Genomic DNA, 27,867 nt, shown 5'->3' on the forward strand with positions numbered 1-27,867 from the left:
AGACTATTTTGAATTATTATTATTTTTCCTATAACCTGTGTTCTTATAGAATATCCAATTGATGACGATATGATATTTAAAACATGTTTAGAACACCTCTTTATAGTATAGATGATGGATGACTTTATACTATGAAGTTGCTTTTCAATATATGTATGTTCACTAGTTTTGTACTTACTTAGTGGCCATTTCCGCAACGAGACGTAAGGATAGATTCCAGTCCTTCCCGGGCAATGGTTTGGTGTTGGCATAGGGCCTGAAGTGTGTTTCATCTGGCTATTTAGCAAAGGGACAAGGAGCCGACATGGGGGCTGAAGTATTTTCCTCTAATTGTCTGCTCAGAGACGAGGAGTAGGCATAGGGCCTGAAGTGTATTTTCCTCTGACTGTCTGCTCAGAGACAAGGAGTCGGCATGGGGCCTGGGGGTTATCGGACATTCACTAGTGATTATTATATATACAAGTTATGATTTGAGACATTGCACGACATGATAGGCTTCAAAAAACCTATGTTTATCATGATATATATATATATATGTGTGTGTGTGTGTTTTCATAAAACCTGAGGGTTGGTACGTTGATAACTGTTTTATTATATATATATATATATATATATATCAACTTAGTCCACTCATGTTTGTTTTGTGCTCCCTTCAGGACTTAGAATCGAGGCAAACAATCCCAACGCCAAGGCACTTCCGCATCGGCATCTTCAAGTCCTCTCGGCGTAAGACCCATTCTTTTATTCATTCAATTTTATATTATTTATTTTAGTGTTCTAGTTAGTTGTATACTCTGAACACGTTACTTAAATGCACATTCTTTATTCTTTTATATTTATAAGCATTATCTACCCTTTGTTTTCAGTATTTACACTCAATAAATGACTTTTGTCACCTTTGGGTGTTGGCCAGCACGTGCCTATCCTGGTATTCGGGGAATATCGGGATCGAGGCGTGTCAAAAACTCTCTCGAGCATCCATCACCTGAGTTTTTCTCTCTCATCTTGTACACTAGTAGCAGTACAGAATCATCTGTTACTTTAGTGAGATATAATCTTTTAGTTTATGGGATAACATCTTACAAGTCTACAACACTCATGATTATCAAGTGATGGGTGTTATAGATTTCAGTGAAATATTTCCAGTAACATGTGAGAATCTGTCGACTGATGTGGTTGGGTTCGTTTGTCGGAGGACAACCAACCATACCACTACATTTTCGTCCCAAACCAACTAGATTACTGATCCAACAGTCACTTAGATTCTTAAAATTCAGAATTCACCTAGTAACGAAAGAATCAAATGTTGTCTTTACACTTCACTCTTTTGTTCTCTGTTGGAAATTAACCCAAAAACGATGCATTTTAGTCATTATGCTTACACCTAATGCAAATGTTTTATAAAATGATACAAGGACTATATACAAAATAAAACTATCGAATGACCAAAATGTTTATGTAAAATGTGTCTCACTGACCAAATACAGCCTCTGACCATCATTTATCAAGTTCACATCAAGAATTTTACCTGCATCTTCTGTTAATATTATATCGGAACCACTCGATGAAAACTCCAATTGCTTTCCTGCTGTTCGGATGAGCTCTCCAATGGTACTCGGGACCCATAACACGATTCCAGGTCTCCTTCCTTCTCTGCTTTCCCATGGGTGGAAAGAGTACACCGTGCACTTCTTTGGGTGCATTTTATCTGCAAGTTGCAATAGAAATTTCGTATCAACTTACCATGATAATTGTAAATACAAGCCGTCATGTATAGGAACATTCATGAGGCCTTCACAAGCGATGTTAACCTAGTTTCTTTTCCTTTTTTTTTTTTTTTTTTTTTATCAAGAGAGAAAACATGACGAAATCCCTTGCTAGAAAAATTGATTTATCACTATTCTGTTTTCCTCATCTCGCTACAACTGAGACTTTGTTGGAAATATTCCTATCCTTGAACCCCACCTTATTATTGTTTGTTCGAGTAACAATAGCGAAAAAACAAAAATTCATTTTCCAAGTCCATGATCTATATCAGTGAAGGCATAACTAATTCGTTAAATCTTAACATTCATCATCCTATACCGTCATCTCCTTGGTGTTTTTTTACTAAACGGTATTAACATCTGACCGAAGTGTAAAATCTTCCTATTGTTATAATTTTTATAATTTTCTTTCTAGATCTTCTCTCTAATTTCAGAGGAGAAAACAAACTAAAAGGTCACAAAGAAAGAGTTTCTCTATACCTGTGATTGCTTGAGCACAGTAAGGGAATTCTGTCAACTGAGCTGCCTTCGCTTCTTCCAGCAGTTTGATTAAATTCTTGTTCCCACACATCCGACCTTCACCTAGTGGGGTATTTCCCCATCTGCAGGCCAGAAAACGATTATATCGTTGTTAAAGCAAGAAGAAGAGTAACTATTTATAAAAACAGTCGTGAAGGAGAGAAGCATAGGTGAAAGAGGTTGGATTAGTAAATTAGGTTAAGTTTCTAAACTTCATGTGAAACAATACTAGGGAACCAGCATAGAAAAGTAACATTTTAGAAGAGTCCCGGCGAGCTTTTGTCAAAGATAATGAATATTCCAACTGTACCTGTCCTTCGAGAAAACGCTAGCCCCAGCTTCTAAGAGCAACTTTGCCATTATATATAGTCCTTCTGATGCAGCTACATGAAGTGGAGTCCGGTGATCATAATCTTTTGAATTTGGGTCAATGCCATTTGCCAATAACCTTTTAAGGAGATCTGCGTCCCCCCTTGCAATGGATGTACATATAAAACAACCAGCATTGTCGATGTTCAAGGAAGCCCCTTGTTGGATAAGTAAAGAAGAAACTCGATCATTCCCGTTCTTGATGGCTTCAAGTAAGGGTGTGTTCCCAAAATTGTCTATACAAGTTAAACAAATTATTATATTGTGGTACTATGATTGGAAAACAGTTCAAGCCACATAAGGATTGGTATACTGTAAACATACCCTTGATGTTGATGTCTACTCCTTCCCGAATAAGGAAAAGTGTAATATCTTCATGTCCTTTTAATGCAGCGAGATGCTGTGGAGAAGAAATACACCTTTCAGACAAAATATATCATCATGTCCCCTATAGCGTGCGCACACGATGCTAAGTCACAGATATATTCACAATGATTAATATAAGAGTTTCATGGCATTTCATACCAAGGGTGACCTTCCATCATAATCTGTCTTGTTGGGATCAGCTCCAGGTCGGATCAAACCTTTTAGCTGAAATAGATCTCCGTGGTAAGCCGCGCTACTGAACTTCAAAGCAAACTCAGCTTCTTGCTTTCCGATATGAAATGTAATGTTTGACTCTAGTTGTTTCATGCGAGGTGCTTTACCCTGTACCATTTTCAGCCATACGATGGGCACATAGGTAAATCTAATAAAAAATATTTTCAGACAGTGGTAGGCACATAGAAAAAGGAACATAAATAACCACAGAAAACCTACCTCTAAAAGTTTGTTCAAGATTTTCCGCCCATCATAGAAGTATATGCCAAGGATGCTTGTAAAAGATTGTTTATCAATTCGCAGAAGTCTACATAATTCACACACCCTAACTGTATAAAGTTGAGGAATTTTGCAAAGAATGGAGATTTCTCCAAATGAGCTGTTAGGTTCCAAAAGCTCAAGAGTTTCTTCTGTTCCATCTTCCCCTATGCCCACCTCCTCCTGTCCAAGAATAGCTTTGTTACTCACGTAGTAGAACAAACAAACAAGCAATATATATCGATTTTTTGTAGAAACTGGAATGACATAATTGTGAACTAAATAGCATAAAGTTCAAAGCGACGACAAATTATTTTCAGACAAACTTCATAAAGGTTTAAACAAACGACTAACAGACTATATGTTGATTTTTGTATGAACTGGTTGATCCAATTTCCAAATTTTCAGACTTCAGTAGAAAAGCTAAGACGACAAGAAATGAAATGAGAAACATGGCATTACCAACTAAATAAGATACACCACTGACTCTAGAGTATGAAATCGTACCAACACTCCATGACAGACGAAATAAAGTTGATCCACGACTTTTCCTGGTTCCATGATCACTTCTCCAGGGAATAAAAATTCTTCATGCAGTTTAATAACCTACAAGATGAAAAAACATAAGAATAACTCATTTCACTAATTCACATTCAAGCAGATATATCCATGACCATGGAAGGTTCTACTTGACATTATAAGTGGTGCTGCACATGAAACTTCTGACTTTTAGACACAATTACACCACCTACACATAAGTGATGCCACGCTGGTTTTCGGTGGCCTATTTGGCATGCAGGCACAAAGATTCACAAGATGGTATACGCTTATATCACATGTCTTGTTTCCCAAATGAGGTGCCAAATCAAAATCATGCCCTTGCAACAGAGGAAGAAGCACCAATTTTGCAGGATTTTTTTTGTCTATGACAATGCTTGTTAACATTAGCACCCAATTACACATACGAACAAACTGGCATTGCACACCAGATCAGAAAGATCCAACTATCATTGTTTCAAGTGAACATACTTTGCCAAATAGTAGAATATGCAGGCCGCTGTATGCGTGCTGTAGAGTTCAACGACAATAAGCTTTATAATCCTGGTAAACAGATAATTGATACGAATATCCTTTTCTAGGTCATGAAAGAACCTAGTGACTTTGCACACCCGACATAACCTTATCCATAGGAGATACCTCACTTCCTCTCTTCTTCCACAAGCCTATTCCAAAACTGATTTCACAAAGTGAATACGGAAGCAGAACATATTGAAGGCATTATAGTAGATAAACTTTATTACTTTAAAAATCAAGATATATGCTTGCAATTTTATATTGATCTTATACATTCTGTACACCTGCCCGCCAATCTCATGAATCGGCAAAACATGAGCATTAACAAATTAACATTTTATGGGAGAAAGTGTCGATGGCCAAGTCACACAAATTGAAAATGGAAGTACCTTGTAGATGTTATCCCAAGGCATACAGCCAAGCAAGTCAATGATAAAACTCGATTTCAAGTACCTGCAAAGGAAAAGTTAAATCAGCAACGAAATTAAAGTACAATGCCGGAACATATGGCTTGTAAAATCACAATGGACATTTGTTTGCTTTTCAAGTTTTAACTAAATTCAACAAATTCCAGTAAGTACTGAGAACTGCTACATAGTTTGTACAGTTAGAACCATCACAACGATCCTTTTTCCTATAAACAGCTAGATGGAAACGAAAACTAACCGTAGAGCAATCCGGTTGCGCTTATAGACCATTCGATAGGTGTGAATGTCTCGGTAGGCGATGAAGAACTGCAAAACAATGTCTACGAGGAATGCTACCTGTCCTACTACATCCAGTATAAAGAATCTATCCCCCAAACCCCTGAAAAACCCGAACTCAAAAGGTGTGAAGAAGGACGAGTACACTGCCCATAAAAGTATGAATTTCATCCATACCCGATACCACCTGCATTTGCTCTTCACATTTCATGACAGAGAGCGAAGAAAAATAAAACACAAAAATACAAGTATATATATAAATATGTATTAGTGCACATATACGCAGGAGGAGGGAGAGTGCAATGCATGTCAGTATGTAATGTAGAAGTAGTTCATTAGAATGGCTAAGGTTTTTACTTGTTAGCTAATCTAGAGATCGGGCCGTTGTCAACCACAGGTATCATTTTTGCCTGCCGGAACACATAGGAGGAATGTTCATCATTTTGGCAACCGGATGCATTATATATAGGATTTATTGGCCACTTATTGGCTAAACATAACAACTGAACACTATACGTTTCAACTAGTAAACTGGCAAATATCTACGTGTTCGATGCTGCTGTGCTGAATAATGCCAGTGTACGATAATTTGATTCTGATTTGCCGACAAATTTTGAAATTTGCTTGCTAAACTAGAAAGAACAAAAAACTGACAAGATTAGTTGAAAATCTGATCGAAATCTTAACTAAAATATTGTAAATAAATACTGACATGTGACGTGTTGGGATTGGTTAAAAATCTTATCGGAAATCTATTCACAAAATAGTTTTTTCGGATAATGACATATGTCGTTACAAGATTGGTTAAAAATCCTAAACTACAACTAATTTTTTTTAATTATTTTATAAAAAAATTAATAATATTTTAAATGGACTAGGTGTCAGCGGATTTTGTAGGGTGGAGATCGTTTGTGTCAACGCATTTTTTAGGGGTGGAGATGCATTTGGCCAATTACTATTCATTGAGGTCGATCACTATTTAGTGGGTGATTTAAATGGGGGGTCTATCACTGTTTACTGGGTGGTTTAAATGAGCTAGGTGCCAGCATATTTTTTTAAGAGTAGAGTTGCTCTTACATGTTATTTAATCAATTTCTCATGTGGGACCCAAAATAAAAATTTACAATTAAATATTTAACCAGTGAAATCACAACTTTTGCCCTTATTTTAGAAAATTACTTTTTAGAAATTGTCTAAAATAATTAAAAATCAAATTTCATTTGCTAAATTGGTTAAAATTTTACATCAACGACATTGCAATAAAAGTTTGACATGTAACGTTGATAATTTGGATAATATGGTAATTCAAACTTGAACTCACTAATCTTTCTAATTTTAACTTGTTATTCCATCATTTCTCAACACTTACAAATCTTAAAGATACACACTATCTTAATTTTTAACTTTTAAAACATTGACTAATAACATTTTACTATATTGTTGTAATAAAATAAATGTAAAACTATATTTGAATTAAAAAGATCCAGCCATCCACGTTTGAAAAATCATAGTAAAAACGAAATGAAAGGCTAGGATACGTGCGAAATTAGACTCGTAATTAAATGTAGATAGATAGATAATACCGATTTTAAATTCGTTACTTAACCGATGATTATGGAAACACAATATTTAAAACGAAAAATAAAACGAAAAAGAAACTGAAAGAGGAAGCGTCGTACCAGTTAGCAGGATGAATGACGAATCCTTTGGAGAGCCCTCTGACGCCGTCGATCAGGCTCTGATGACCTAACCGCCGCCGCCAAGTCGAAGACCCGTCGCCGAGTCCTAACTCGTTCTTGATTAGATTGAACTGGCTCCCGCGCGACGATTTGATTCGGTCCCTCAGATTTTGCACCTCATACTCTTCCTCCTCCTCCTCCTCGCCGCCGTCTTTCGACGACTCATCCTCCGTCTCACTGTGGTCCTCCACCACCATTCTCCTCGACATTTTCCCCAAATCGATCAACAAACGAAACGCTGAACAGAAGGAAAGCGCGCGCAGATTCAAAATCACGAGCGAAGAAAATAAATGTAAAAATAAGTCACGAGGAGGACGTGGTGGTGCTAAATGATGTGTTTGGTTAGTGAGAAAATCCAAGTACCTTTTTTCTCAGGAAACTTTGCGATTCGCAAGTTGGAGAAGCTGAAAGCTCTGCAGAGCTCTCAAATCCACGCGTTATAAGCAAGAACTAGTAAAACACAAAAAGAAGAGTTCTCCCTTGAAAATCGTACCCTTGATTAATACGGGCACCCAACAACATTACGATCAAGTTGTTCTTGAGTGCTGAAGTTGCCGGAAATGCGTGTGGGCCGTTGCGTTACTTGGATCAGAAGCAACGTCGACATTTTGATCCTTGGCTTCTTTCTTCGCCTTGTCTACAGAAATCGAAAGCGCCTCTTGCAGAGACGAGAAGAAGAGGCGAAAAAGGGGAAGAGAGAAGCATACAATTGCAGCTTGTCTGATATTCTTAGCTTAGTAGATACTTAATAAATAGTTGCTCGATCTTGTTTAATTTGTAGAATAATTGGATTAACGAACAGCTTAAATCTATAGTGGAGAGTGCACTCCAAACGGACCCTTAGTAGAGAAAGAAACAAATAATGCAATAATAGAGTATTTTTTTTCTTCTTAGTGACACTCCGAGCTGTCAAGCAGTACTATGAAGTTTCAATTGATAAATTTTTCTTTAACTTTATTTGTATGTCGTAGGTTGTTTCTGAGAAATTACAAGTACACAACACTCATGATTGTCACGTGATAGGTGTCGTAGGTTTTAGCAAAATATTTCTAGTGACATGTGAGAATCTCTCGGCTGATGTGGTTGGGTTCGTTTGTAGGAGGACAACCAACCATACCACTACATTTTCGTCCCAAACCAACCAGATTACTGATCCAACAGTCACTTGGATTCTTAAAATTCAGAATTCACCTTGTAACGAAAGAATCAAATGCTATCTTTGCACTTCACTCTTTCGTTCTCTGTTGGAAATTAACACAAAAACAATGCGTTTTAGTCATTCTGCTTACACCTAATGCAGATGTTTTACAAAATCATACAAGGACTATATACAAAATAAAACTATCGAATGACCACAATGTTTATGTAAAATGTGTCTCACTGACCAAATACAGCTTCTGACCATCATTTATCAAGTCCACATCAAGAATTTTACCTGCATCTTCTGTTAATATTATACCGGAACTACTCGATGAAAACTCCAGTTGCTCTCCTGCTATTCTGATGAGCTCTCCAATGGTACTCGGGACCCATAACACGATTCCAGGTCTTCTTCCTTCTTTGCTTTCCCATGGGTGGAAAGGGTATACCGTGCACTTCTTCGGGTGCATTTTATCTGCACGTTACAACAGAAATTTCGTATCAACTTATCATGATAACTATAAGTACAAGGTGTCATGTATAGGAATGTTCATTAGGCCCTTCACAAGCGATGTTAACCTAGTTTCTTTTCCTTCTTTTTCATCAAGAGGTAAAACATGATGAAATCCCTTACTAGAAAAATCGATTTATCTGTTTTCCTCATTTGGCTACAATGGAGACTTTGTTGGAAAATTCCTATCCTTGAACCCCCAACTTGTTATTAAGTTCCAAGTCCATGATCTATATCGGTGCAGACATAATTAATTCATTAAATCTTAGCATTCATCATCCTATAACGTCATCTCCTTGGTGTTTGTTTACTAAACCGTATTAACATCTGACCGAAGTGTAAAACCTTCCTATTGTTATAATTTTCTTTCTAGATCTGCTCTCTAATTTCGGAGGAGAAAACAAACTAAAAGGTCACAAAGAAAATATAAGAGTTTGTCGATACCCGTGATTTCTTGAGCACAGTTAGGGAATTCTGTTAACTGAGCTGCCTTTGCTTCTTCCAGCAGTTTGATTAAATTCTTGTTCCCACACATCCGACCTTCATCTAGTGGGGTATTTCCCCATCTGCAGGCCGCAAAACGATTATATGGTTGTTAAAGCAAGAAGAAAAGTAACTATTTATAAAAACTGTCGTGAAAGAGAGAAGCACAGGTGAAAGAGGTTGGAGTGGTAAATAAGGTTGAGTTTCTATACTTCATGTCAAACAATACTAGGGAACCAGCATAGAAAAGTAACATTTTGGAAGAGTCCCAGTGAGCTTTTCTCAAAGATAAATGACATTTTTTTCTTCAAAAAAAAGATAATGACATTTCAACTGTACCTGTCCTTCGAGAAAACGCTAGCCCCAGCTTCTAACAGCAGCTTTGCCATTATATATAGTCCTTCTGATGCAGCTACATGAAGTGGAGTCCGGTGATCATAATCTTTTGAATTTGGGTCAATGCCATTTGCCAATAACCTTTTAAGGAGATCTGCGTCCCCCCTTGCAATGGATGTACATATAAAACTACCAGCATTGTCTATGTTCAAGGAGGCCCCTTGTTCGATAAGTAAAGAAGAAACTCGATCATTCCCGTTCTTGATGGCTTCAAGTAAGGGTGTGTTCCCAAAATTGTCTAGAAAAGTTAAACGAATTATTATACTCTGGTGCCACGATTGGAAAGCAGTTCAAGCCACATAAGGATTGGTATGCTGTAAACATACCTTTGATGTTGATGTCTACTCCTTCCTGAATAAGGAAAAGTGTAATATCTTCATGTCCTTTTAATGCAGCGAGATGCTGTGGAGAAAAAATACACCTTTCAGACAAAATATATCATCATGTCCCGCATATATGAGCACACGATGCTAAGTCACAGATATATTCACAATGATTAATATAAGAGTTTCATGGCATTTCATACCAAGGGTGACCTTCCATCATAATCTGTCTTGTTGGGATCAGCTCCAGTTCGGATCAAACCTTTTAGCTGAAATAGATCTCCGTGGTAAGCCGCGCTATTTACCTTCAAAGCAAACTCAGCTTCTTGCTTTCCAATATGAAATGTAATGTCTGACTCTAGTTGTTTCATGCGAGGTGCTTTACCCTGTACCATTTTCAGCCATACGATGGGCACATAAGTAAATCTAATCAAAATATTTCCAGACAGTTGTAGGCACATAGAAAAAGGAACATAAATAACCACAGAAAACTTACCTCTAAAAGGTTGTTCAAGATTTTCCGCCCATCATAAAAGTATATGTCAAGGATGCTTGTAAAAGATTGTTTGTCAAGTCGCAGAAGTCTACATAATTCACACACCCTAACTGTATAAAGTTGAGGAATGTTGCAAAGAATGGAGATTTCTCCAAATGAACTGTTAGGTTCCAAAAGCTCAAGAGTTTCTTCTGTTCCATCTTCCCCTATGCCCACCTCCTCCTGTGCAAGAATAGCTTTGTTACTCACGTAGTAGAACAAACAAACAAACAAACAAGCAATATATATCGATTTTTGTAGAAACTGGAAATACATAATTGGGAACTAAATAGCATATAGTTCAAAGTGACGACACATTATTTCCAGACAAACTTCATAAAGGTTTAAACAAACAAGTAACAGACTGTATGTTGATTTTTGTATGAACTCATTGATCCAATTTCCAAATTTTCAGATTTCAGTAGAAAAGCTAAGACGACAAGAAATGAAATGACAAACATGGCATTACCAACTAAATAAGACACACCACTGACTCTAGAGTATGAAATCATACCAGCACACCATCACAGACGAAATAAAGTTGATCCACGACGTTTCCTGGTTCCATGATCACTTCTCCAGGGAGAAAAAATTCTTCATGCAGTTTAATAACCTACAAGATGAAAAAACATAAGGATAACTCATTTCACTAATTCTCATCCAAGCAGATATATCCATGACCATGGAAGTTTCTACTTGACATTATACGTGGTGCTGCACATGAAACTTCTGACTTTTAGATACAATTACACCACCTACATAAAAGTGATGCCACGCTGGTTTTCAGTGTCCTATTTGGCATGCAGGCAAAAATATTCACAAGATGGTGTACACTTATATCACATGTATTGTTTACCAAATGAGGTGCCAAATCAAAACCATGCCCATGCAACAGAGGAAGAGGCACAATTTTGTAGGATTTTTATAGTCTATGACAATGCTTGTTAACATTAGCACCCAATGACACCTACGAACAAACAGGCATTGCACACCAGATCAGAAAGATACAACTATCAGTGTTTCAAGTGAACATACTTTGTCCATCTATTGTGTACATAGAAAATTAATGACTCACGATCTGATTGATGAATTCTGTCGAGCATCCCTTGAAGAGAGGAACGCTTTCAATGTATGGGAAATATAAAGTTTGTGAAATCTGCAATGAAGAAACAACTAACTTTAAAGATAAAGAAGTCTTTCAAAACTTACTCTCTCAACCAGAAACCCATGATGTACAAACAGTCGGAATAACGCATACATATTGGAATACGTGAGTTATCTTCTTTTATTCAAAATGCATAGGAATAAAACCAACGAATTTCTACCAAGGTCTTCAATGCAAAAAAACAACCCAAGTTTTCTATAAAAAGAACTAAACAAAAAACACACATGTACCCCAAAAGGAAAGAATATAATGTCAATAGCTTTGGAATATGCATAACAATGAAATAATTCTTATGGAATTTATTGTAACTAATTCATCAATACACAGTACACAGATCCTATTTGTATCTTACCTTAGAGCGAATTGAAGCAGGAATTTCCTGGAGAACAGCAGCCTCCGTGTAGGTACTCTCATATTGTAAACGCAAGTGACCTTTGATTTGATTACGGAGATCCTTCCCAAGTCTATTTCTGTTCATATATTTGATGAGATCTGTCATTTTGTCCCTGAACTTTTCTGTCTTTGATCCTTTTACAATTAACGCTGTCATGTTACCAATCAAATACGCTCCAAGAATCATGTCAAAAGATACATAAACCATTATGAATATCATTTCCCTCAGATTGACTGCATGAATATCTCCATAACCTGTAAAAGAAAGAGTGCTGGTCAGGCATTAAACATTCCAACTGATTACATAAACGAATTAAAGGGTAACTTACCAACAGTGGCCATGGTTACAATGGCAAAATACAAAGAAGTTGTGTAGCGCTTCCATAAGTCAATGTCCCTGAAGCTTGAATAACTATAGTCACCTAACTTCAAACTTCCAATCCATGTGTACCCTTCTTGTGAAGCAGGCAGGGTGGTGGCCAAATAGTAGAATATGCAGGCCGCTGTATGTGTGCAGTAGAGTTCAACGACAATAAGCTTTATAATCCTGGTAAACAGATAATTGATACGAATATCCTTTTCTAGGTCATGAAAGAACCTAGTGACTTTGCGCACCCGACATAACCTTATCAATAGGAGATACCTCACTTCCTCTCTTCTCCCACAAGCCTATTCCAAAACAGATTTCACAAAGTGAATACGGAAGCAGAACATATTAAAAGCATTATAGTAGATAAACTTTATTACTTAAAAATCAAGATATATGCTTGCAATTTTATATTGATCTTATACATTCTGTACAGCTGCCTGCAATCTCATAAATCGGCAAAACACGAGCACTAACAAATTAACATTTTATAGGAGAAAGTGTAGATGGCCTAGTCACACAAATTGAAAATGGAAGTACCTTGTAGATGTTATCCCAAGGCATACAACCAAGCAAGTCAACGATAAAACTCGATTTCAAGTACCTGCAAAGGAAAAGTTAAATCAGCAACGAAATTAAAGTACAATGCCGGAATATATGGCTTGTAAAATCACTATGGACATTTGTTTGCTTTTTAAGTTTTAACTAAATTCAACAAATTCCAGTAAGTACTGAGAACTGCTACATAGTTTGTACAGTTAGAACCCATCACAACGATCCTTTTTTCTATAAACAGCTAGATGGAAATAAAAACTAACCGTAGAGCAATCCGGTTGCGCTTATAGACCATCCGATAGGTGTGACTGTCTCGGTAGGCGATGAAGAACTGCAAAACAATGTCTACAAGGAATGCTACCTGTCCTACTACATCCAGTGCAAAGAGTCTCTCCTCCAAACCCCTGAAAAACCCGAACTCGAAAGGTGTGAAGAAGGACGAGTACACTGCCCATAAAAGTATGAATTTCATCCATGCCCGATACCACCTGCATTTAGTCTTCACATTTCAGCACACAGAAAGAAGAAAAACAAAACACAAAAATACAAGTATGTATATATAAATATATATTAGTGCATATATACACAGGAGGAGGGAGAGTGCAATGCATGACAGTATGTAATGTAGAAGTGGTTCATTAGAATGGCTAAGGTTTTACTTGTTAGCTAATCTAGGGATCGGGCCGTTGTCAACCACAGGTATCATTTTGGCCTGCCGGAACACATAGGAGGAATGTTCATCATTTTGGCCACTGGATGCATTATATATAGGATTTATATTTTCACACTACGTTCAACTAGTAAACTGGCAAATATCTACGTGTTCGATGCTGCTCCGCTGAATATAATGCCACGTGTACGATACTTGTGTGCCGTTTTTGAAGTTCTTTGATTCTGATTTGCCGACAAATTTTAAAATTTGCTTGCTAAACTAGAAAGAACAAAAAACTGATGACTGGTCATTGCAAGATCTTCAAAAAACAACACATTAAACATTCATTTGTCACAAGTCCAAAGAAAACACATTAATTTGTAAGTATTCACAAATCTTCGATGGAGCTCATGTTAGTATTGTTATATGGAGATGCGTGTAGCTTGTGATTTGTGAAGGTTTAGGAGTGAAAGATGGGTAGAGAGATTATTCTTCTTAGTGTATTTCTTTTTCTTTCCTTTTTTCTCGACTGGTACCTGTTTTTAAAGTTTTCATTTTCGTCATTCACGTTCAAACTCCATTAATGTTATCTACTAATCCTCCACAATTTCATCCATACATAAATATACGTAAGTCTTATTGTCCAATTATGTTGAAACTTCTATTGACAACACTCACGCGCAGGCACGTTTGTTAAATAAACATACGTTATCGCACGTAAGCATTTTTAACAAATGTTTTCGATGCAACTGAAAATATAAAGATGACACTGATGTGAAGTGAATTATGAAAAATGACATTGATTAATTTTGAGCATGAGAAACAGTTATTAATTAATACAATACTAAATTATAAACCTCACTGAGTTTTACTAAATTCGGGATTAAGTGGCCAAGTGCTACCATTAGCTAAGATACAACTTTTAGTTTTGGCCAATTGTATCTAAATCATCTTTAGTTGACTTAAAATTGGGCTGACAAAGTCATGAAAGATATAGATAACTACGACTTGACTATGTGATCTCAAGATTCAATCCTACATCGACCATATGCGAAAATCCAATAATTAAGCAATAATTATCAGTATATGTGCTGATTTATTTATGAGAGTCTTAACGAAACACTCATGGTACTGTTCATTTTTAACGTTAAAGATATTTTTCTCTAAAAAATCACTCCTGATACTATTAACTTATAACACATTTTTTTCATTTTAGTTAAAATTCAAAGTTTTGAATTCATTAGTTTTCCTTTTATTTATTTCTGCAAACCTACACCTAATTTATCAAAACCCACTTTATGTATCTAATTATTTATTCTCAATAATTATGTACTTATTTTATTTATTTAGTTATATAGTTTAAATGAGTGTGATACCAATATGAAAGAATGAAGGAGTCTGAGTTTGATATTATAACATTATTATTACACTAGTGTGAGTTCAATAACTACTAAGAGTTTTTATTTTTATTATTTTTTTTTTTACAAAATGTAGAACCGACAAGCTTATAAGTGTAAACACTTGTGAGTTTAAGATATTAATTAAACTAATGCATTCAATATTAGTCTTACGCTCAAATTTTACGACTCCATTGTAAAAGTATTCCTATTTCAAAATATATTGGTATCATACTCTCTTTTCTGACTTACTGTGGAAGACCTTACTTAATAATATTGAGAGCCATCCGAAAATTTTGACACCAGAAAAACATATAGAAAAGAATAATAAGCATGAGTTGCACATGCAAAGCAAGAAAACATAGCTGCTTTAGTCAAAACGCTGTGTTTTCAAATTTTTTTTTTGGTTGAAGATTAAGCAGGAAAATGAAGATGGGGAAGAAGAGAGAGAGGGGGGGAAGGGACGAAGTGACGGTTTATTTTTGTTTTTTTTTTAACTTTTGTTTTAATATTTAAAAAATATTAAATAATTTTTTTTAGTTTTTAATAATATTTTATTAATTTTTTTTAATAAAAAGTGAGTCATGAATCAAGCCACGTCAGCATTTAATTGAGAAATTCACGCCAAGCTAACGGAAGGTATAACATTGGCAAAAATTCGTAAGATGAGGTATGACATTGTCAATTTTAAAAGATGAGGTATGAAAGTATCGTGACACCAATAGTTGAGGTAGTTTTTTGTACTTTACCCAATTAAATTTGATAGTCCCCACCTCACACAAACCAATGGTTCAAATCTATCTCTCTCTTGAAGTCCATATTTGCTGCCTTGAGCTCGTTGGTTCCAAAAATATAGACAAATTGCCCATTTTAATAACCTTTTTTTTTTTTTTTTTCTTATCAAACTCTCAACTCTCTTATTAGGCAACAAGGCGAAAAAGAACAATACAATGTAGAGCTCGGCAAAATAAAAGACAAGCTCAAAACACAAATGAAAAATGACAATCTTCGAGTTTTTATTTTCATATAATCTTCGTTTATCACTTCATCCCTTCCAATCCTCATTTTTTCAATATATTTTCCTTCTATTTCTAGTACCCAAAAAATTAAAACAATCAAAGATGCCCTTACTTTGAAGCAATCATGCATTCTCTAAACTTTAAATCTGAGTAACGTCATTAGAGATTGACAAAAACAAAAAAGTAAGCAATTTAGGTTTGACTTAATTGTAATCTCCATCTACATCCTAATATTTTAATTGTTTCATGGGATTTCAATCACTACACATCGTCTGACAGTAACATTAATTTATGGTTTTGCTGTTTATGACCTGTGAGAGTGAAGTTGTATGTCGTATTCCATCCAGCTACATACGCGGCTTCAACGACATCATCATATCCACGTTTCAATTTCCTAAACCATCAATTACCTCACCATGTTATTTAATCGATTTCTCATGTGGGACCCAATATAAAATTTTACAATTAAATATTAAAAGAGTGAAACCACAACTTTTGCCCTTATTTTAGAAAATTACTTTTGAGAAATTGTCCAAAATAATTAAAAATCAAATTTCACTTGCTGAATTAGTTAAAATTTTACATGCAATAAAATTTTGACACAGAACATTGATCATTTGGATAATATGGTAAGTCAAACTTGAACTCACTAATCATTCTAATTTTAACTCGTTATCCCATCATTTCTTAACATTTAAACTAATTTTAAAGATACATGCTCTTTTAATTTTTAACTTTTTACAACAACGACTAATAACGTTTTAGTAAAATGATCATACTTAATTTGATAACTAAATTTTTCACTTAATATTACGACTTAGTGATATTTTTCTTCACTTGAGTGATATGTATCAAGTTCAAATGTGTGTACGACGAGTTCGACTAATTTATTCATATAGCCCCTAGTGTTAGTATAGGGTTTAGCATATCGTTGTAATAAAATAAATGTAAAACTAAATTTTGACTAAAAAACTCCAGCCATCCACGTTTGAAATATCATAGACAAAACGAAATGAATGGATAGGATACGTGCGAAATTAGACTCTTAGTTAAATGTATAGATACAGATAAGACCGATTTTAATTCGTTACTTGACCGATAATTATGGAGACACAATATTTAAAAGGAAAAATAAAACGAAAAAGAAACTGAAAGAGGAAGCGTCGTACCAGTTATCAGGATGAATGACGAGTCCTTTGGAGAGCCCTCTGACGCCGTCGATCAGGCTCTGACGACTGAACCGCCGCCGCCAAGTCGAAGACCCGTCGCCGAGTCCTAACTCGTTCTTGATTAGATCGAACTGGCTCCCGCGCGACGATTTGATTCGGTCCCTCAGATCCTGCACCTCATACTCTTCCTCCTCCTCGCCGCCGTCTTTCGACGACTCATCCTCCGTCTCACGGTGGCCCTCCACCACCATTCTCCTCGACATTTTCCCCAAATCGATCAACAAACGAAACGCTGAACAGAAGGAAAGCGCACGCAGATTCAAAATCACGAGCGAAGAAAATAAATGTAAAAATAAGTCACGGGGAGGACGTGGTGGTGCTAAATGATGTGTTTGGTTAGTGAGAAAATCCAAGTACCTTTTTTCTCGGGAAACTTTGCGATTCGTTGGGAAAAGATATAGCAGGAGACGCAAGTTGGAGAAACTGAAAGCTCTGCAGAGCCCTCAATTCGTTTCAAAAAAACTGATTGTTTGTTTTGGTTTTTTTTTTTTTTTTTTTTCTATATATAGTTTTTGAAGTGACTGAAAGCAGCGCACAAGAAAGTGCAGTCTGCACTTCTTTTGGCAATCAGAGTTTGAAAATCTGTTAGCGCCCTCGGCAATTTATACTTGCAACTGTTCTTTCCGTCACGATGCACTTCCAACAGATTACGTTTTTTTTAAATAAAAAATTAAACTTTTATTTTTATTATTATTTTATCTGAGGAAATAACTCGACGTGTACCGCATTTGAAGGTGCGGTGCCCAATCGATAATTTTCCCTGTGACGCTTCTCTTCTTAATAGAAATTTATTGAAAATGTTAATGTTAAGGAGATCAATTATTTAGATTAAATTTTGTAATTTATATGATGTGATTGTTAATGATTGATTTATTATTTAAATGTTGATTAACGTGTTTATTTCTTATTACTGACATCACATAATTTGTAAATTTAGTCTAAAACATTGATATATCTAGTATTACAATACTTATTGAAAATGTTATCTCAGTCTAACCCTTGGTATAAAATTCGATATACGATGTGACAAGAAAAAAGCAACTCTATAAATTCAAAGAAGAGATTCAGACGGGGAATGGTTTATGGTGGATACCTAGGATTTGACATATGAGGAATCGGGAATGTGCGGTATGTGACGAACTGATTATTCCATTTGTAGGCTAGAGATATGTTGTTTTATGCATAGATATTCGGTCATGTGGGAATTTCGGTTAAGTGGCATAATTAATGGATATCAAAATTTGGTATTGAACTCATTATTCATAAGTGTTAAATTTAAGATTTTTTACCTACTAATAAAGAAGAATACCACAATACAATAATACTAGTAGCAACAGAAATTAGTGCTATAGCCTATAGTACATAAGAAATAAACAAAATTAGTGACAACGAATCCATTTATTAAAAGATTCCTTCAATAATATTTTTGGTCCTTTATGATCCTTTCCATGTGTTTTAAGGATACTCAATAAATATTTTGGTCTATTTCATGATTTCCCAGTGTTAAAGATTCTTCTAGTGGTGATTAAATCTAATTTCAATTTTTTAAATTTCGAATAATAGCAGAAATTTTCATGTGTATTATATTATAATTTACGTGAAATAATAATATTTTGTGGCGGTACCCTAATTATATCAAAAAGTGATAAATTTGTACGTACATGGCATATATTTCTTCAGGCGAAACGATCACAGTTTTATTATAATAGTAAAGGCTAGACATCGGAAAGAACATAAATAGGCTAAAGGGTATATATTGTATAAGTTTCTTTGGCCAATTGGTGATACTTTGAAATGGTGATTATTAAGAGCAAAGCAAGATGGGTGCTGCTGGCGGCTGGTAATTAAACAGCCAATAAAATACGATTGTCGTTTTCGATTAAGATTGGTTTGATGAGGTTAGCAGGACGTGGATGTTAACACAAAAAAATTAGTATATGCTAATGCACCTGACGGCTTCATACAGATACATATAATATAATATGTACACACACAGACGGCTTCATACAGATACATACAATATGTACACACACACACACACACACACACACACACACACATACACTTCACCAGTCCAGTGTTTGCATATCAGTGCATTACTGTATCTTACCAAAAGATTAACAGTAAAGGAGATGTTAGGTCTAGTGCATTGAGCTAAGTACAATAAAGTGTCTATCACACTTAGATAAGAAACTTCAGACTCCAAAATCTCTTCATCATCCTCCTTCAGACGGAAGGGATCTCGTTTTGCATCTAGTGATCGTACGATCATAGGTGTACCCGAAGGCTTCACCTTATCTTCGTTAAAGCGGCCCAACACCTTATGGGTGTAGTTTGATTGATGTATTGAGATTTCATCTGAACGGTGCTTTATCTCAAGACCAAGACAGTATCGAGTCTTTCCTAGATCTTTCATCTCAAATTCCGACTTCAGGTGCGCGGCAGTTTTCTTGAGCTTTTCAGGAGTTCTGATAAGGTTATGTCGTCAACATAAATTGCAACAATCGCAAAACTGAAATGTCAATTCTTAATAAACATGCAAGGGCATAGTTCGTTAGTCACATATCTTTGACTAGTCAAAGGCCTACTCAGACAGTTATACCACGTTCTTCCAGGTTGCTTCAAAACATATAGTGAACGCCTCAGCTGAATTAAGAGCGTGTTCCTGTTGGAAATGTGCCCTAAAGCCAATCATATGATGATACTTTACGAACATTTCACATGTTAAACTAATCTAGTTTAATATACAGGGCAAAGATTATTGTTTAAAGCTATCTCATATAAATGCTATATGCTTAAACAATAAGTCCAAGGAATATGTAATTGGGACAATGTGATCTAAAGAAGTTGGATTCATGAGACCATTTTTTTTCGTATACATATCCTAAACGTTCCTGATCATAGGATTGCTAATTGGGCATTGAAAGTCCGTTAAGATCAGTACGTGCTATGTCTTCTCTTAGAGAGAGTGACTGGTCTCGAGTCATTGATGTGACTGAGACCAAGACAAGCATGTAAGTGCTTAATAGAGAATGAGTCCACTAAATGCGATCAACAAGGAGTTCTCATACTCATGTCACATGAGAACTCATGGTTGGGATAATGCAAAGTGGTCATTTAACCTGAGACATCATAATTGTCTTATGGTTAGGTCTTTGATCTTTGACTATGTCAAAGTCACTCCGTTACAGGGTGTCCACGGCATAGTTGGTGTTAAGCCACTTAGCCATGGAGGCAAGTGAATGTGCAACAAGGGATCTCTAACCTTCAAACCATTTGAGGGAGAATACTCTATGATATGATTAAGAATCTCTAGCCAAAGTATGAATTAGAGAAGTCGTTCCAAATCACATTCAAGGTAATCATATAAGTAAGAGAACAATGTGGTCAAGAATATTGTATTAGAGAAAGACCGTATTGCATTGTAATCCCAAACTGAATAGGTTCTCCATCCTCTTCTAATTAGCTTAGGTAGCCATGACATACTGCTAGGTGTCACTCATGGTTTGTGGAAGCCCTAAAGGTGTATAATCCCTAAAAGTAGAATTGAAAGTAAGTTTCAATTCACAATTGATTTGAAGAGTTCTAATCGCCCACTACCTCGCTAAAAGGAACCTAATGGATCACACACCGTGTAAGGTAATGATTGAAGGATATAACGAAAATGAGTAAGGACAATTAAATAGTTTAATTGTATATGGCAAGGATTAATTAAAAGTTAATTAATCTAGAACGAAATGTTCGTTTTAGGCCTTAAGTTAGTTTTGGGTTTTGAGACACACACTACTACAATACAGGCTATCCCAGGCAGAGCTAAAACTGACAATAAATCCAATTTTTGTCGAAAATTTGGCAAAAATCCGACATAAAACAATGTAATGTCGGATTGGAATAGGGACACTAATGCTAGCATCACGAAAGGGCTTCAGTGTCGCTTTGTACGCTTAATCCGCCACTACTGAGCGTCGGTTAAAAACAACACTTAAGCTAACGTCGGTTTAAAGCGACGTGAACTAATAAAATAAACTATATAATATCCAACCTAGTGTTGGTTTTATCCGACATCATGATAAAATAAACTAATAAAATATCCTTTAACCGACATCAGATAACAATTAAATAAATAAAATATTCAAACTAGTAACACTCTTAATCAATACCACCTTTGTTAATAATAATAAAATTGTTTGAAAATCTGCACTCGTTTCCAATTAATTGTAACTAAAAAAAATTATATAACCAAAATAATAAATTTAAGTATAGGCCAAAACAAACATTAATAAAAATAATTAACAAGCAAAATAGTGCCAAAATATACAAATATTTTACATCTAACATTCCACATAATATACAAAAACTGACTGTTGGGTTCCCGGGCTATTCGGTGGTTGCGGCTGAAATCTTTGCAGTAACATCGCAATCAACTGATTCTGCCACTGCTCTGATTGTTCCATCTTAACCTCTAGGTCCGCCATCCAATTATTAGCATTTTCTTCCCTCATTCTTAACTCATTATTTTGAGTCATCAGCACTGCCATTGAACTCTTACATGACCTCCTAGAGGAATTTGATGTAGAAGATGAAGAAGATGCATAGGACACCATATCAGGAGTCACCCCATGACCATACCCTCTGACTCTATTATGAGTCTCAGGACCCATTGTATCAACATAAACTCGATTCCTAAGTTCTTCATTATCCTCTTAGCCCGACTCAATCAAAGTTTGCAGACTGCTCTCCATTGTTGCCTTGCATTACAATTTTTAAAAATAAAAATTTAAACAATCGTAAAACAGATAAATAAGCTATAGATAATAAAAATTAATAACAACAAAACACTAACACGAAAAAATCAATTACCCCTGTACACTCCGAAGTTTCATCAATCCAACTTTTATCTTTTCGTGTATGACATTCACGAAAAAAGGTTACGGGATCTGCCTCCATGCTTCTTCCGCTTTATCAAAAATAAAATTTCATACAAACAATTTTAAGCAAACCTCATATTAAAAATAAAATTTCTAACAACTATAGATTATTTAAAACTAACAACATTTCTTCAAAATGTACAATCCATACAAATTCTTGCCGCACTCTTGCAAAAGATTTGGTTCCACTAGTATGGTTCATTGTTTTCATTTGTCTATTGATCTTATTTTTTTCAGCAACTTGAAAAAAAACAAAAAAATTTTAGACAAATTTAGAGTGATAACGAAATAAATCATAGCAATTACTGTCACATCCCGGCCCAGGTGGGACCACTTCCCGGGCCCGACTCCACTACCGTAGCACGATATTGTCCGCTTTGGGCTCCAACCACGTCCTCACGGTTTTGTTTTTGGGAACTCACGAGCAACTTCCCAGTGGGTCACCCATCATGGGATTGCTCTAGCCCCCCCTCTCGCTTAACTTCGGAGTTCCTACGGAACCCGAAGCCAGTGAGCTCCCAAAATGCCTCGTGTTAGGTAGGGATGGGAATATACATATAAGGATCACTCCCCTGGGCGATGTGGGATGTCACAATCCACCCCCCTTAGGGGCCCGACGTCCTCGTCGGCACACACGCGACCAGGGTTAGGCTCTGATACCAAATTCTCACATCCCGACCCGGGTGGGACCACTTCCCGGGCCCGACTCCACTACCGTAGCACGATATTGTCCGTTTTGGGCTCTAACCACGCCCTCACGGTTTTGTTTTTGGGAACTCACGAGCAACTTCCCAGTGGGTCACCCATCATGGGATTGCTCTAGCCCCCCTCTCGCTTAACTTCGGAGTTCCTACGGAACCCGAAGCCAGTGAGCTCCCAAAAGGCCTCTTGCTAGGTAGGGATGAGAATATACATATAAGGATCACTCCCCTGGGCGATGTGGGATGCCACAATTACCCTTGTTTTTTCCCTATTCTAGTAAATCACCAATGCAACCCATTGTGCAGGATTCACTTCGCGAAGAAGGTGGTTGCGCACCTCCGCTGCTCTGTTAGTATAAAATTTTTTTTTTAACTTATTTCTAAACTCTTTGTGCGCATGCTCCACAACCTTAAGCGTCATATGGCGGATCATAGGCATTTTTACTATTTCTGCGTCTTCAAAAAAAATATTTCCCTACATCCATTAAAAAAAAAAAAAAAAAAAAACCAAGCTAATCAATTATTATTACTATCATTGACTTGTTCTTCTATTTTCAAGTAAAAATATAAATATCTATACCTTTATGCTCTTCCAAAAAACTTCCTTTATCTTCTTCCTTAATCTTATGCCAATCACTCACCAACGGGAGATTTCTGTGGTCTCTAACCTCCCCTGCTATATATTTTGCAAAAGCACTAGAATTATCACTAATGCATTTTCCGGAAGAATCAAATGAACAAAGCTGTTTCGTCCATTTAGGAATTGAGGATCCACGCCTCCGTTGAGATGTTCCTTATTAATACAAAAAAAATAAAAAATAAAAAACAATTAAAAAAACCAGGAAAGCAATGTAAATTTTCAGTTTAAGCAAAATATAAGTTTAAACACAAAACAAAAATTGAATTTAATAATAATTCAGAAAAGAACCGGCTGCGAACTCCTCCTCTTCCAAATGAAGTTCGTCAGAATGTTGATCTTCACTAGAATTATCCATTGCACAAGTTAGTGGAAGGAGCAGGAGTATAGCAGAAATGGGGGAAAGAGTAAGGTTGAAATGGGAGAAGGAGAGGGAGTAAACGAGGCATAAATGAAAGATAGAAATGGAAGCACGGAAGAAATGGGAAAGAAGGAGGTTTGAATATGGATTAAAACTTAGCGTCGAAATATGAACACGTTACTTCAGTCAAAACCGACACTATCTCTGAATAATTGAACTTTGCGTCGGAATAATTGAACTTTGCATCGGAACAATTGAATTTTGCGTTGGTTTAAACCGGGATGTGACATTTTATAGCTACACTCCTTGATCCTATATGAATACAATGAATGAATTCGATCTTCAATTTAAAATATTTACACTAGTGGATACCACAAAATCTTATGTTATACTTAATGGAAGTATAAATAAACTCTAAGTGTTAGTGAATCTATCGTTTTGATGGGATACGCATCCTTCGAAACTAATTTCAACGATCCAACCGTCAAACTTGTTTATATATGCTTCGAGATCGCATACTCCAAAAATGGCAAAAAACAAACATTCAGAGATCAAGTAACGTGACAAAACTTTTCAACGGTTATAAACAAAAAATCCCGATTTAACGGTGATTTTAACTCTGATTTTGATTATTTTTTATAGCTACACTCCTTGATCCTATATGAATACAATGAATGAGTTCAATCTTCAATTTAAAATATTTACACTAGTAGATATCACAAAATCTTAAGTTATACTTAATGAAAGTATAAATAAATTTTAAGTGTTAGTGAATCTATCGTTTTGATGGGATACGCATTCTACGAAACTAATTTCAACGATCCAACTATCAAACTTGTTTATATATACTTCGAGATCGCATACGCCAAAAATGGCAAAAAACAAACACTCAGAGATCAAGTAATGGGACAAAACTTTTCAACAGTTATAAACGTAAAATCACGATTTAACGGTTATTTTAACTCCGATTTAGATGATTTTTTACAGCTACACTCCTTGACCCTATATGCATACAATGAATGAATGTGATCTTCAATTTAAAATATTTACACTAGTGGATAACACAAAATCTTATGTTATACTTAATGAAAGTATAAATAAATTTTAAGTGTTAGTGAATCTATCGTTTTGATGGGATACGTATTCTAAATTCAACCATCAAACTTGTTTATATATGCTTCGAGATTGCATACACCAAAAATGGCAAAAAACAAATATTCAGATATCAAGTAACCGGACAAAACTTTTTGACGGTTATCAACGAAAAATCACGATTTAACGGTGATTTGAACTCCAATTTTGATGATTTGTTACAGCTACACTCATTGACCCTATATGAATACAATGAATGAACTTGATCTTCAATTTAAAATATTTATACTAGTAGATACCACAAAATCTTATGTTATACTTAATGAAAGTATAAATAAATACTAATTATTAATTTAACATAATATATTCTTATATTACTAAATATTATAAGTTCATGTTATATTTATAATTGTTAATTTAACATAAATGCTTATAAATATTATTCATTTCCATTTTCTCATAACAATTCAAGTGACAAAATTAATTAATTTGACTAAATATTTATTGATTTAACAAAAATAGTAGAAATTTATCTAAGTACTTAAATTAGAATTTTTAAATAAATAAACTTGTGTATCATACAATTTAAAATTTAAAGAATTTAGTGATAAAAACCTGAATTATGGAAGAATTCCGTCGTCGATCAATTCTTTATGTACTCAACCAGCTCAAATAAATTCCCTACAAAAATAAATTGTAAATAAAAATAAAACATAAGAGGAGAAAATAAAAATATTACAAGTAAGAAAAACTTACTGTTGTGAAGAAGGAACAAATGAAGTTGGAAGAACAAATAAGAAAGGTGCAAGAGAGAACACATGGGGAGGGTTTGTAAATGGGAAGAACGAATAAGAAAAACGCAAGAGAGGAAGAAGAATACATGGGGGAGAGTGTATCATCAATCTGTCGCTTACAACCAACATTGGGTTTCAAAATATTTAAAAAAACTAAAATCTATGTCCCTAAGAACCGATGTAGGCTTTAAAATATTTTAAAAACAATAATTAGTGTCGGCTAGAAGCGACACCAATATTTTATGTCGCTTAAAAGCAACACTGTATTATTTAAAGCGACATTGTTTTATTTAAACCGACACTAGTATTTAAAAATTATTAAAATGTATGTCGGTTTTAAGTGACATTAAATGTTTACATTGGTAGTGACGGATCCAAGATTTTAAACTCGGGGGGTCCCAATAATAAAGGTCAAAAAATTTATAAATAAAAATAACATTGAAAAGTTAAATATAATACATTTCATTCAAAAATCATGTGCAAAACAACATTACAAGCTATAAAATTCTAATTCAAACATCCACGACGTGGTTTCATAGTTTGAAAATGTTCCATGATAGCTTCATTACCAATACATGAAAAAACATCTTTCTCAATGTAAACAACTAAGTTGTCACTCAACCATTGATCTCCCATTTTGTTGCGAAGTGGACCCTTAATGATATTCATAGCGGAAAATGCCCTCTCCACTGAAATAGTTGCAACCGGTAAAACCAAAGTCAACTGAATAAGCAAATATACATATGCAAATGTTCGATGCAACCCTTTATAAAATGAGTATACAAACATAAAACATATCAACAATCATATCAATAATAGACTAAAAATCTCCACCAATATCTAATATAATTTAATTGAGATTAGATTAGAATACCAAAAAACTTACTTGAGTTTTGAACCAAATAGTGGTGGCTTAGAGAATTGAAACAAGTGGAGGTATGATACTAGAGTAATGTAATTATAATATGGGATTGGGTGGGATTAGAAATTTAGGGTTTTGGGTGAATATAAGAAAGATGGGGATTAAGGGGAAAAACAGAGGAACAGAACGGGGAAAGGAAAGGGACTCTTGGGAAAGATGGCCTATGTAGGGCTAGGCATATGGAATCAGGGACAATTGACAAACGGCACCATTTGTCTCATTAGTTTTAAACAAAAAATAAAATAAAATAAATTGGCCAAAACACTGCATTTTGGGCCAACTTTTTAAAAAACCATGTTTTCTTTCTTCTTCCCTGCAGCCCCGTTGCCTTCTTCTCTGTTGCAAGCTGCAAGCTGCAGCATAGACCTTGTGTTCTCGTCCACGGGTTTCCCGGAAAATTTCTAGCAGCATTTTAGGATCGCTGAGGGGTCCTGGGACCTTCTAGGTCCTGGGACCTTCTAGGTCCCTCTGTGGATCCGCCTCTTTACATCGGTTTAAAAGCGACATTAAATGTTTATGACACTTATAAGCGACAATAAATCCGACGTCATGTTCAATAAGTGTCGCAACTGTCTAGTCTGACACTATATTATATTAAACCGACACCACCTACTTACACTATAAGGCCCTTTTGTAGTAGTGACAAAAGGGTTTTGGTCCACAAGGCACATAAGGTTTAAGTTGTGTGACAACTAAAACAAATTGGGCAATTAACCCACTAACAATAGGGAGGCCAACCATGCTTAGAGAGGGAGTGGGTTTTGGACTTATTACAAGTTTGCCACTCCAATGAAGGTAGGTATAAATGTGACTTTATAGCCTTTTCTTCATTAGGGTTTTCTTTGAGGAAAGATGAGAGAACTTTGGCTCACTCTTTCTCTCTAGAGAGGCCGGCCACCATGGGGCATTTACTAGCATCTAATTCTTCCATGGTCATTCATCTTCTTCCTCAACCATCCTTGGTGTCGGAACTTAGAGGTCTCCAACTTTGGGGACTTTTGGAGAAACCAATTCTTCCATCCATATCCAAGAAGACATGGAGCCAAGAAGCAAAGTTCCTCCATCCACATCCATGGAGCCAAGGAGCAAGGTGACAAAGGAAAGAAGACCCTCACATGGGTGATTAACCTTTACTAAGCAAAGAGGTGCTTCAAAGGTATAAAGAAATCTCAACTCTTTCTCTTAGATCTTGAGTTAAGTCTTGGTTCACCATAACTACTAGGCTTTGAATTTTATGG

At 35.6% G+C, this 27,867-nt stretch overlaps 2 protein-coding genes across 2 annotated transcripts; both read right to left on the reverse strand.

Moving 5' to 3' along the window:
• Positions 1–1,119: 1,119 nt before the first annotated feature.
• LOC137740751 (potassium channel SKOR-like) lies at positions 1,120–7,238 on the reverse strand. Its single transcript, XM_068480565.1, has 11 exons — positions 6,970–7,238; positions 5,253–5,477; positions 4,976–5,039; positions 4,547–4,735; positions 4,020–4,118; positions 3,474–3,695; positions 3,180–3,362; positions 2,979–3,054; positions 2,596–2,890; positions 2,247–2,368; positions 1,120–1,708 (listed from the first exon to the last, which is right to left on the reverse strand). Exons 1-11 carry the CDS (start codon positions 7,236–7,238, stop codon positions 1,455–1,457), a joined length of 1,998 nt encoding a protein of 665 aa, XP_068336666.1. The 3' UTR covers positions 1,120–1,454.
• A 1,117-nt stretch (positions 7,239–8,355) lies between these two features.
• LOC137740156 (potassium channel SKOR-like) lies at positions 8,356–17,680 on the reverse strand. Its single transcript, XM_068479974.1, has 13 exons — positions 17,135–17,680; positions 13,161–13,385; positions 12,883–12,946; positions 12,305–12,644; positions 11,935–12,230; positions 11,493–11,573; positions 10,932–11,030; positions 10,379–10,600; positions 10,086–10,268; positions 9,886–9,961; positions 9,503–9,797; positions 9,125–9,246; positions 8,356–8,644 (listed from the first exon to the last, which is right to left on the reverse strand). Exons 1-13 carry the CDS (start codon positions 17,395–17,397, stop codon positions 8,391–8,393), a joined length of 2,520 nt encoding a protein of 839 aa, XP_068336075.1. The 5' UTR covers positions 17,398–17,680; the 3' UTR covers positions 8,356–8,390.
• Positions 17,681–27,867: the final 10,187 nt, after the last annotated feature.

Source organism: Pyrus communis, chromosome 7 (genome assembly GCF_963583255.1).
Source record: "Pyrus communis chromosome 7, drPyrComm1.1, whole genome shotgun sequence".
NCBI classification, from domain to species: Eukaryota; Viridiplantae; Streptophyta; class Magnoliopsida; order Rosales; family Rosaceae; genus Pyrus; species Pyrus communis.